The 12809-nt window shown below is 44.9% G+C and overlaps 1 protein-coding gene across 1 annotated transcript in view; it reads right to left on the bottom strand.

Annotated features, from left to right (window-relative positions):
- The window catches only part of CEACAM1 (carcinoembryonic antigen related cell adhesion molecule 1), a 50736-nt gene that overhangs the window by 37133 nt on the left and 794 nt on the right, over window positions 1–12809 (bottom strand). The window contains exon 4 of the mRNA XM_006903879.2: window positions 9309–9378. Within this exon, the coding sequence (XP_006903941.1) occupies window positions 9309–9378 (70 nt within the window). The remainder of the gene's footprint in view (window positions 1–9308; window positions 9379–12809) is intronic.

The raw sequence follows: 12809 nt of genomic DNA, 5'->3' as shown, positions 1-12809 counted from the left end.
CAGGGGTTTGTCAATTTTATTAACCTTCTCAAAGAACCAGCTCTTTATTGCATTTATTTTTTTTTATTGTTTTTTGTTTGTTTTTAATTTCATTTATTTCTGCTCTAATTCTGATTATTTCTTTCCTTCTGCTGACTTTAGGCTTCATTTGTTCTTCCTTTTCTAGTGTTTTAAGATGAAGCGTTAGGTTATTTGGACTTGTTCTTGTTCTTAGAGGTAGGCCTGTAATGATAGAACTTTCCTATTATGACCGCTTTTGCCGTGTCCCAATGATAATGATATGTTGTATATCATTATCATTCATTTCTACATATCTCTTTATCTCTCTTTTTATCTCTTCTCTTACCCAGTTATTCCTCAGGAGCATGTTGTTTAATCTCCATGTGTTTGTGGTTCTTCCTGATTTCTTTTTGCAGTTCATCTCTAGTTTCAAAGCATTATGATCAGAGAATATGGTTGGTATGATTTCAACCCTCTTATATTTGTTGAGGCTAACTCTGTGTCCCAGTATGTGATCAGGTCTTGAGAATGTTCCATGTGCACTAGAGAAGAATGTATAAGCAGCTGTTTTGGGATGGAAGGCTCTGTAAATGTCAATTATGTCCAGTTGGTCTAATGCATCATTTAAGGATGTTATTTCCTTATAGATTTTCTGTTTGGATGATCTGTCCATATGTGACAGTGGGGTATTTAGGTCCCCTACTATGATAGTGTTTTGGTCTGTTTCTCTCTTTAGTTCTGTTACTAATTGCTTTACATATTTCGGCGCTCCCTGATTGGCAGCATAGATATTAATAAGTGTTATGTCTGCTTGGTGCATGATTCCCTTTATCACTATGAAGTGTCCCTCAGTATCTTTCTTTACCTTTTTTATTTTGAAGTCTATTTCATCTGATATTAGTACTGCTGCTCCCGCTTCCTCTGAATGCCATTTGCTTGAAATATCATATTCCACCCTTTCACTTTGAGTCTATATTTGTCTTTGGAGCTGAGATGTATCTCTTTGAGGCAGCAAATGGTTGGGTTTTGTTTTTGTTCCATTCTACAGCTCTCGTGCCTTTTTATTGGTGAGTTTGGTCCATTTACATTTAGGGTGATTATTGAAATATGAGGTCTTCTTATAGCCATTTTATCGTTTGCTTTCTGGTAGCTTGGTGTTTCCATTGCTTTCTTGTCCTTGTGTTTCTGTTTTCTTTACTTTGGTTGGCTTTTGTGGGTTCTCCCTCTGGTTCTTGTATTAAGTTATATACTTCAGTTCTGCATCTTCTATGTGTGGTTACCAATATGAGTATGTAAAGGATAGTTATATATATATACAGTCATCTATTTTCTTCTGTGTGTGCCTTCTCTCCATTCCCCTTTGCGAATATGGATCTTTGAATATGCCCGTTTTCAGTCATTGTTACCTCAATTTGTCCCTATGTATGCTGAACATTCATTACTATCTTGTTATTACAATTCTCTTCTAATTATTTAAGCTTATAATGCCCTGTTCTTAGTAAGAGTTGTACTCTTCTGCTTCTCTTTGCCTGATAGTCACTTTACTCCTAATTATGGGTTTTTTTTTTGGTCATTTTGATTTACATGAACTGACCCCTTTCAGTATTTCCTGTAGTGCAGGCCTCGTAATAGAGAATTCCCTCAATTTTTGTATGTCTGGAAAGGTCTTAATTTCTCCTTCATATCTAAAGGAGAGCTTAGCTGGATGCATTATTCTAGGCTGGAAATTACTTTCACTTAATAGTTTAAATATTTATTCCATCTTTTTCAGGCTTGTAAGGTTTGAGCTGAGAAGTCTGGCAATAATCTGATGGGTTTTCCTTTATAAGTTACCATTTTCTTCTCCCTGGCTGCCCTGAGAATTCTGTCGTTGTCGTTGATTTTTGATAATTTTAGTACAATATGTCTTGGTGAAGGCCTTTTGGGTTGAGGTAATTGGGTATTCTGTTGACTTGTTGATTCCAAGCTCCAGCTCATTTCTTAGATTTGGGAAATTCTCATCAACTATTTGTCTGAAAATGCTTTCTAGTCCTTGATCCTTTTCCTTTCCTTCGATTATGCCCATTATTCTTATGATTCCTCTCCTGATTCTTATGATTCCTCTCTTGAATTTCTCTTTCATTATTTTTCATTCTTTGGTTTCTCTCTTCTTCCTTCTGATTTATTTCTAGATTTCTGTCTTTGATATTATGATCCTTTCCTCCATTTGGTCAACTCTATTTTCCAACCTTGCTATTTCATTTTTTATTTCTTTCAGTGTGCTCTTCATCTCCAGAAGTTCTATTTGGTTCTTTTTTTGGGTTTCAATCTCCTTGCTCTGCGCATTTAGGTGTTTTTTTCAATTCTTACATTTGTTGATATGACTCATTTCAGAATTCACTGAGTTTATCAGAAGTATCATCTTGAATTATCTGTCATTTAAATTGCGTATTTCTATGTCTGTAAGCTTATTTTCTGGAGATTTCTCTTTCTTTCTGCGATGCCCTGTCACCTTGGTTGTTCATGGTGTTTAATGGACTATTTCTCCTCCTGGGCATTAGTGGAAATGTATTCTGCTTTTTTTCCAGAAAGAAAATTTATTATATGAAGGTCTCTCTTTAGCCTGCTGCAACAAAGGCGCTTTTGTTTTTGTTTCCACTAGGTGGTGTCAAAGCCTCTTGGATCCCTGCTTTATATAAAGCCTTAAAAATGCCTTTTTATTTTCTTATTGATATTTAATCACACTCGCTGCCCTCAGTACAGTTCCTGTCAGTGTCAGCGAAAGTTTCGGTAGTGTTGCTCAGATTCTTTTGGGGCTTCATGGTGTTCAGAGTCAAAGGGTATGGGGGGAGGGGCCCTCTGGGTTAGAGTTTGGTGGTTGCGGCTCAGTTCGGTTTTGCAGCACAGCAAATCAACGGTTATTTTCCCACTGCCATGCTTCTCTGCCTTCTGCCCTGATGACTGGACCTTGACACAGGCCATGGGGAGCTCACAGCTTTCCCAGGCAGGGCTGTTCAGGGAACTCGCTGCACCTTCTCCTCTCCCCCTCTTCCTACAGGGAGCTCCAGCGGCTATGAGAGGCAACTTCTTTGTTTCTCCCAGTGCACCGCCCAATACCCGGGGTTCTGATCTGACCTGTAGTAGCTTTTATGCGCAGATCCCATGCTCAGACGTGCTGGTATGCAGTTTGGGTGTTTTTCATTGAGTTTTAGATGTTCAGTTTATTGTTGTTTCAAGGGGAGAGATCTGGGGATGTCTCCCACTCTGTCATGTTTCCAAAGATCCCTCATCACCTTTGTTTTAAATTCTCTTTTGTCTGGTATGAGTACTGCTACCTCAGCATTTTTTTCCCTATAGTTCTGAGTCTACCCCTCTGATTCTCTGTACCTCTGAGACTCCCCATCCTAGTCTCTATTTTTCTGAGTCTCCATGCCAGAGGCTCCGACTTTGAGTCTCCCAAGTCTCTGTATATCTGAGTCTCCCCCAAATTTCTATACTTTTGTGTCTATCTCCTATCTCTATATCCTAACTCTCTCCCCCAAATCTCTATCTCTGAGTGTCTTCCCATGTATCTAATCTCTGAGTCTCCACCCCCAAGTCCATATAGCTCTGAGATTCCCCCTCTGACTCTCTGTAGTTTTGTGTATGAGTCCCTCCCCCAAGTCTGTATATCTGAGTCACACCCCAAACTCTGTATCTCTGAGTCTCCCCGCAAGTCCTTATAGTTCTGAGTCTCCCCATCTGATTCTCTGTATCTCTGAGTCTCCCCTCCATGTCTCTGTGTCTCTGAGTCTCCATCCTAGAGTCTCTGTCTTTGAGTCTTACCCCAAGTCTCAGTGTCTCTGAGCCTCCCACCCAATTTTTTCTACTTTTGAGTCTGTCTCCCAAGTCTAATATCTTCAGTCTCTCCCCCGAATCTCTTTATCTCTGAGTCTTTTTCCCAAGTCTCTGTATCTGCGAGTCTTTTCCCCTGAGTCCCTATAGCTCTGAGATTCCCCCTCCAATTCTCTGTATCTCTGAATCTCCCCCCACGAATCTCTCTAGCTTTGAGTCTTCCCTTCTGATTCTCTGTATCTTTGAGTCTCTACCTCCGAACATCTATGTCTCTGAATCTCCACCCTGTGTCTCTGTCTCCGAGTCTACCCTCTAGTTTCTGTCTGATTTTCCCCTCCTGAGTTTCTATATCTGAGTCTCTTTATCTCTGAGAATCCTCCCAAGTCTCCATATCTCTGAGTCTATACCCTCAGTCTCTATATCTCTGAGTCTCTTCCTCTTGAGTCTCATATTTCTCAGACTATTTCTCCCAAGTCAATTTTTCTGAGTCTCTTTAAATCTGAATATCTCTCTCCAAATCTCTATATATCTAAGTATATCTTTGAGTCTACTAAAGTCTCTATATCTGAGTCTCCATCAGTCTCTATATCTCTGAGTCTCTCCCCATCCCCGAGTCCCTATAGTTCTGTGTCTCCCACCTATGTCTTTCTATTTTCGAGTCTTTCCCCTCACCTGAGTCTCTAAATCTGAGCCCATACCACAAGTCTCTATATTTCTGAGTCTCCCCCTTGAGTTTCTATATCTCTTAAAGCTTTTCCTAAAATCTCTGTATCTCTGAGTCTGTCCCTCACCCGAGTGATTAAATCTCTGAATCTGCCCCCTGGGTACCTATATCTCTGGTCTCCTCCTCAAGCCTCTGTATCTCTATGTCCCCACTGAGTCTCTGTGAGTGACTCACCCCCGCCAGTTCCCTATATCTCTGAGTCTCCCTGCCCTAAGTCTCTATTTCTGAGTCTCCTTCCCAAGTCTTTATCTCTGAGTCTTTCCTCCAAGCCTCTATGTCTGAGACTCCCCTACTGGAGTTGCCAAGTCCCTGAGTATATCCCCCTAGCCACTGTATCTTTCAGTCTATCCCCTGAGAATCTCTATCTCTGAGCCTTCCACCAACTCTCTGTATCTGTGAGTCTATCCTGCATCTGAGTCACTAAATCTCTAAGTCTATCCACCAGGGACCTGTATCTCTAGTCTCCCCCTCAGTTTTCTATATCCCCGCCAAGTCTCTATATATCTGAGTCTATCTCCCATGTCTCTATAGCTCTGAGCCTATCTCCTGAGTCTATTTGTCTCCCCCCTACCCAAAATCTCTATACTGGTTCTCCATTATGGAATCTCTATATCCTTAAGTCTCTCCCACCCCTAGTTTTTATATATCAGAATCACTCCCCTGCTAAGTCTTTTTTAACTCAGAGTCTCTGGTCTATTCGAGTCTCTATATCTCTGCGTCTCCCCCCTCAAGTCTCTATATCTCTGAATATCACCCCAAGACTTTGTATCTCTGAGTCTATCTCCCAAGTCTCTCTATCTCTGAGTTGCCCTCCTTCAGTCTCTATATCTCGGAGTCTCTCTCCTAAGTCGATATTTCTCTGAGTCACCCCCTAAATTCTGTGCCTTTGAGCCTACCAGCAAGTCCCTATAGTGCCAAGTCTCCTCTCCAAATCTCTGTGTCTTCACCCCAGAGTAAGTGTGTTTCTCATCCCCAAGTCTCTTAGTTTCCCTCTCAGGTTTCTATACATTTAAGTCTGTCTCCCACATCTCCATATCTTGAGTCTCTCCCCAAAATCTCTATATCTTTGAACCTCCCCTTCTCATTGTCTATAACTCTGAGTCTCCCACTCTGAGTCTCTATGCTCCTGAGTGTCCACCCCTTTGTCTGTATCTGAGTCACATTCTCCCTGAATCACTATATCTCCGAGTCTCTTGCCCCTAGAGTCTTTATATCTCTGAGTCTCCTTCCAGTCTCTGTGTCTCTGAGTCTTTCCACAAATTCTCTATATCTCTGAATCTGCCCTCTGAATTTCTATCTCTGAGTCTCTACCCCTGAGTCTCTATATCTCTGAGTCTCAGTCCTCTGAGTTTCTATATCTCAGAGTCTCTCCTCCAAGGCTCTATATCTATAAGTTGCCCCCAAAACTCTGTATCTCTGAGTCTCTCTCCAAGTCCCTATAGCCCTGACACTCCCCCTTCAAATCTGTGTCTCCATCCCAGAATATCTGTCTTTGAGTCTCCCCCGCAAGTCTCTGTATCTTTAGTCTCCTTCCCAAGTTTCTATACATTTGAGTCTATCTCCCAAGTCTCCATAACTTGAGTCCCTCTCCCAAATCTCTATATCTCTGGGCCTCCCCCTAACTGTACCAATGAGTCTCCCCGCTGAGGCCCTAAAGCTCTGAGTCTGCACCTCCCATTTTCTTTATCTCTGAGTCTCCCCCCTAAGTCCCTCTATCTCTGGAACTTGCTCTCTGATTCTCTGTATCTCTGAGTCTCTTCTTCCGAGTCTCTGTTTCTGAGTCTCCACCCTTATGTCTATATCCGAGTCACATCCTACCCGAGTCATTATATCTCTGAGTCTCTACCCCTCAGTCTCTATTTTTCTCAATCTCTGCCCTCTGAGTTTCTATATCTCTGAGTCTTCCCCAAAGTATCTGTATCTTGTAGTCTATCCCCTGAATCTCTACATGTCTGAGTCTCTTCCTCTCGAGTCTCCTATTTCTTAGTCTTTTGCTCCCGAGTCTTTTTTCAGTCTCTTTATCTGAGTATCCATCTCCAACTCTGTATGTGTCTCCCCTGACCTCACTCTCTAAATCTGAGTTTTTCCACCAAGTCTCTATAACTGAGTCTTCACTCCAAGTCTCTGTATCTGAGTCTCCTCTAAGTTTCTATATATCTGAGTGTCTTCCCATGAGCACTATATCTCCAAGTCTCCCACAAGGCTCCATATTTCTGATTCTCCACACTCTCTCCCAAATCTATACATCGGAATCTTCCCCTCAGTGTCTCTTTACCTCCGAGCCTCTCCCTACCCGAGTCTCTGTATCTCTGAGTCTATCTCTCTGGTCTATATTTATGAGTCTCTCACTTGACTTTTTATATCTGAGTATACCCCCCAAGACTCTGTACATCTGAGGCTCCCCTTGAGTCTATATCTCTGAGTCTCCTCAAATCTCTCTATCTCTCAGTCTGTCCCCCAAGTGTCTATGACTGAGTCTCTCCCCACCCGAGTCTCTAAATGTGTGTCCGTCCCCTGAATCTATATTTCTGTGTCTTCGCTCCTGATCCTCTGTCTCTGAGTCACCTCCCAAGTCTCTGTATCACTGAGTCTATCCCCCGAGTCTCTATATCTGACTCTTTAACCCCACAAGTTTTTATATGAGTCTGTCCCTCCAAGTCGCTATGTCTGATCTCCCCCATGAGTCTATTTCTGTCTCTTTCTCTCCTGAGGCTCTCTATATCTCTGAGTCTCCCTCTTTGAGTCTCTAGATCCGAGTCTCCTCTCCCTGAGTATATCTATCTCCCATCATCTTAGTCTCTTTGTATCAGAGTCTCCCTATCCAGGAGTATCTCATCCCCAAGTCTCTATATCTCTGAGCCATCCCGCAAGTCTCTATCTCTGAGTCTATCCCGTACCTGAGTCAATAAATTTCTGAGTATATCGCCTCGGTACCTATATCTCTAGCCTCTCCCTCAAGTCTCTGTATCTCTGTGTCCCCACCAAGTCTTTATAACTTTGAGTCTGCCAAGTCTCTATATCTCTGAGCCTATCCCCCAAGTCTCTATGTCTGAGTCTGCCCCAGCCTGAGTCTCTATAACTGAATTTCCACTATGAAGTCTCTATATCTCTAAGTCTCCCCTTCAGTCTCATTATCTCTCAGTCTCTCCCCCAAGTCTGTATATCTCTAAGTCATCCTGCCCAAACTCTGGATTTCTCCCACCTCAATTTCTATATTTTGAGTCTATCTCCCAATTCTCTGTGTCTTGAGTCTCTCCCCAAAATCTCTGTATCGCTGATTCTCCCCATGAAGTCTCTGTATCTCTGTACACATCTTTCTTAGTCTCCCCTGACCCACTCTCAGAACCTGAGTCTACCCACCGAGTCTCTATAACTCTGAGTCTACACCCCAAGTCTCTATATCTCTGAGTCTTTCCAGGAACTCTCTATATCTGACTTTGCCCATCGAATTTCTGTATCTCTGAGTCTCTACCCTTGAGTTTCAGCCCACTGAGTATCTATACCTGTGAGTCTCCCCCAAGTCTCTTTATCTCTGAGTCTATCTCCTGAGACTCAACATCTCTGAGTCTCTTCCTCCTTAGTCTTATATTTCTCAGTCTTTTCCTCCTGAGTCTATTTTCCAGTCTCTTATATGAGTATCTCCAACTCTGTATGAATCTCCCCTGACCTGATACTCTAAATCTGAGTCTATCCACTGAGTCACTATAACTCTGAGTATTCAATCCAAGTCTCTCTCTGAGTCTCCCCCAAGTTTCTATAATTCTGTGTCTCTTCCCACGAGCACTAATCTCCAGTTCTCCCCCAGGTCTCTATATTTCTGATTCTCCACACCCACTCCCGACCCTCTATATCTGAATCTCCCCCTTGATGTCTCTTTACCTCTGAGACTCTCCCCACCCAAGGATCTATATTTCTTAGTCTATCTTCCTAGTCTCTGTCTCTCCCACTGACTCTCAGTATACCCGCAAGACTCTGTGCCTCTGAAGCACCCCTTTAATATCTATATCTATGAATCTCCTCCCTAAGTCTCAAAGTCTCTGAGTCTTTCCACCAGTTCTCTATATCTCTGAGTCTTCCCTCTGACTTTCTATCTGAGTCTCTACCCCTGAGTCTCTATAATTCTGAGTCACTGTTTACTGAGTGTCTATATCTCTGAGTCTCTACCCCCAGGTCTCTATATCTCTGAGTCTACCACCCTAGTCTCTGTATCTCTGAGTCTCTCTCTCAAATCTGTATATCTAAGAGTCACCCCCAAAACTCGGTGAATCTCCCTCACATCCCTATAACATCCCTAGTTCAATCACAGTTAGCCTTAATATAATCATGCATTTGTCTTGCACTTTATTAGGTTATATAACACTTTTGCTTCAATGATCACACCTGGCCTTCAAAGCAGACTAATGAAGAAAGTGTCTTAGAAGCCACAGTAAGTTTAGTTAGATACTAAGTGATAAGATGGCTGGGTCTCTTCCACTAGCCACATGGCCTCCTGATAGAGAGCAAAGAAAAGCTTTACAATGATATATGCTTCATCCACTCACCCACCCATCCATTCAGTCATTTATTCACCAGCTTTTACTAAGCACTTTCTAAGACTATATTTTTGGTAGCAGCACAAATTAATGGAACGAACTGAAGGTGTGGAATTCAGCAGACCTGGACTCTAATCCAGGCCCCATTAGTTAGTTCCTGGCTGGATGGCCGTGGGTACACAAATCACCCTCTCTGTGCCTCAGCTTCTTCACTGGGCAGGCGCCTGTCACAGTCTGACCTGGTGAGGCCATGAGAAGAAGGATCTGGGACACAGCCACAGGGAGCCTAGTGAGGCAACCACAAGTCATCTGGGGGTGGAAAACACAAAAGCCAGTCATTGCATCAAGCCTGTCAGTGCTGGGAGGCTCCACTGGGGAGGAGTCTCAGGGAGGCTTCCAGAGGAATCTTAAGCCAGTGTCACCAGGCAGACCCCAGAAGGAAAAAGAGTGTTCTCATGAGAGGAAATGCATGTTCTTAATCCACTTTAAATGGTATTAAACATTTTTATCAAAGCCTTTGAGTTATTCAATAGAGTTAAAAAAGGCCACTTTACCACGGTGCGGCCATATCCCCTCTGAATCCTTCCAGGCGGGCCATTTGCCTGGCACCGAGCAGCCCCCTTCCCCGCTGGCCTGGCTTCATTTCCCTGCACCGGTGTCCCTCCACGCTGGTCCTTCTCAGCACTGTTAGCATCCTGCTCTCTGCCACCCCTTCTGTTCTCGTTGCTTCCAGTCTTCTCGGCCACATCTACCAGGCACCACACTCTCTCTGACATGCCTCGGTCATTGCTCCAGGCTTCTCTTTGCTCACCTCCTTTTTCTCTTGTCTCTTCTTTGCCAGAAATGCTAGGCTTGGACAGCCAGTAGCACTTCCGTGTCCTGCTTGGTGAGGTCCTCACACCTCCTCGGCCTGCAGGTCTGTACAGGTGTGCACGAGTTTACCAGGGCTGCTCACCAGAGGGGAGTCTTTTCTGCTCCTTCGGGCTTGTGGGTGTCTGTAAGACACTGGGTGTATCAAAAAAGAATGCAGGGCAGTGCCTAGAGTATTTGAGGAGTGGGGTGGATATAAGGCTGTGTGATTTGAGGTTGTGCTCAGAAAACCTTGGTGAGGAAGAGACTCTTGAGCTGGAGTCTAGAAGAAAGGAGGGCCCTGTTGTACCCCAGGCATCCAGAATGGCCACGGAAGGGTCAATGAGGGAGAGGAGGAATTTTCTGGGTCTAGACAAACAGACCAGACCCTTCTTTGGAAGGGCCTATGGAGTGCTAACCTTCCTGGTCTTCTCTGTGTCTCAGAGGAAGCCTTTCCGGCCTGTTCTCCACAGCAGGGTTGGCAAATTTTTTCTCTAAAGGACCAGGAAGGGAACATTCCATAAGAAATATTGTGGCCATAGGGTCTGTCGCCATTACTCACCTCTGCTGTTGTAATGTGAATGCAGCCAGGGCAGGAGCCCACACAGATGGTGTGGCTGTGCCCTGGTCACACTATGCTTAGAAAAACAAGCCACAGGCAGATTTGACCCAGGAGTTGGCTGATTCCTCCTCTGTGGGTGTGGGTGTGGGTGTGGGTGTAGGTGTGTGAGACAGATAGCACTGTGTGACCCAATGTTGACCTCTGGTGGACATAAGGACCTTGTACCCTCTGTCAGTCTGGGGACCAAGCATCTGACCAGGGTTCATAATAGTGCTGCAGACACTGATTCCTGGGCAGAGATAGACTCTGACCTTTTACCTGCAGTGATAGTCCTTAGAGGACTCCTGACATCCTGTCTATACCTCAGCACAGCAGAACTCTGAGGACTAGATGGGCCACAATCCTTTGGCTCCACACATTAAAATGGTTAAAATGATGAATTTTGGGTTATCGAATTTTATCGTAAAACAAAAAACTTGGGCGAGAAACCTACACATTACTGTATAAAACTTGCACCAATACATCCCTGGGAGTATATATGAAAGTTCATTTCTTCATGCACTCAGCGCAGTAATTACATGGCAGCCGAAGCAGCGTCCACCCATTTATCCATCTTTCCTTTCTTTATTCATTCTCTGAACACTTACAACCATTTTCCTGTGCCAGACCCTTGCGTAGGAGTGACAGGGGCCATAGGAAAGCACACCTGGTCTCGTCCTGCCTGTCTCTCGGAAACCGAGGGATCCACAGGTAACTGCTCCCAGACATGTCACAGCACAAAGGAGGAGAGCCAGCGGTGGGAGTTTGAGGGAGTCCATTGTGTCCACCTGGAGAAGTTGGGATGACTTTGTGGCAAGATCCCCAGGAAGGCTGGCTGTAAAGATGGAGGAGAAGCAGGTTCATGGAGAAAGTGGGGGAGGGCATCGCAGGTGGGGACCATAAGGGCACATACAGGGAGGCAAGAGCAAGTCTCGATGGACCAAGAGTTATGAGGGGCAGTAGATGTGGACTTGAGATGGCAAGGAGCGGTGAGAGGCAGGTCGTGGGCGAAGGTGAGAAGATACAGATGGCAGCTTTTCTGAGGAGCTGATGTGTTTTATGGGTGTTGTGGGTCCTCGATCTGGCTGGTCCTAGGTCTGGTTGTGATCAGGCTCACGGCTAGGAATAGGACCCTGGATTTAGAATGTTATGTTAGCATAGTGGGGTGCCTGCATCTAAAATACATAAACATAATTCAGCTTATGGTATCACACATGTATGGCTGAATGCTACTGTTGTCCTCTGATATATGTGGAGCCCATGTGGTCCCCTGGGGAACACATGGGGAGCACAAGAAGAAGAGCAGGAGTAGAAGCACACTCCCCACAATAGAACTATACTCCCCGCAACAGAAGTGCACTCCCCACAATAAAGTTGGTGGCTGCCATTTCATTCTCAAGTCGGCCCCTTGTGCGTTCTTCCAACTGGGCGACTCAACAACAAAACCTTCCCTTCTCCATCAGCTCAGTGCTGACAGGTGTCTTTCCTCCAGAGCCCAGGCTGAAGAGGGCAGGAGAGGTCAGGGCCCTGGGGGAGGAGCCTAGAAGAACTTACACCCACGATGCGTCCACTGCCCCTGGTTGCGCCTTCCTTGCTCATATTTGCGTGGACGTCAGCTGGCCCCGTTTCCTGTTTTCCTGTGTCTCTACTGGCATTTGCAAAGGGAGAAAGGCTGGGCACTGTCTGTGGCCCCTTGGCTCCAGGGGCCACGTGAGGAGGGGAGCCCATCACTCTCCTGGCCGGACAGGGGCTCTTGTGAAGCTCATCCTTTCCTGTTGATATTGTCCCCACCACAAGTCCTCTTTCCCAGGAAGTAGAGATGGGGGTTGGGGTAATTTAGACATAGTATTTCCGTGTATGTCCCAGGAAAGAAGGGATCTGGAGTTTCAGGTGAATTTCTTAAGAGAAAATTCCCATGAGCAGAAAAAGAACAAATAAGGGAAGGACCTCTTTATCCAGATCCTTTCCTTGTGATCATGGATGGGTCACAGACCTGATCACATCCCCGGAAGCCACCTACTCCCTAAGAGGAAGGCCACAAAGCCTGGAAATGAATGTTAAAGATTTAGAAGTTATTCTCAACTGGGATGGCACTGCCTCCCACACAGAGAGCTTTGGACGTGTGTGTGTGTGTGCGTGCGTGTGTGCGTGCATGTGTGTGCGCACGCGCATGTTTGCGTGCGTGCGTGTGTGCGTGCATGTGTTTGAGCGCGTGCGTGTGTGTGTGCGTGCGTGCATGCGTGTGTGTAGGCTGAGATGTTGAGAGGCGGGGAGGGTGGGATTGGGAAGC

The sequence above is a fragment of the Pteropus alecto genome, unplaced genomic scaffold, assembly GCF_000325575.1.
Source record: "Pteropus alecto unplaced genomic scaffold, ASM32557v1 scaffold920, whole genome shotgun sequence".
NCBI classification, from domain to species: Eukaryota; Metazoa; Chordata; class Mammalia; order Chiroptera; family Pteropodidae; genus Pteropus; species Pteropus alecto.
This window is presented reverse-complemented; position numbering and strand designations above follow the sequence as displayed.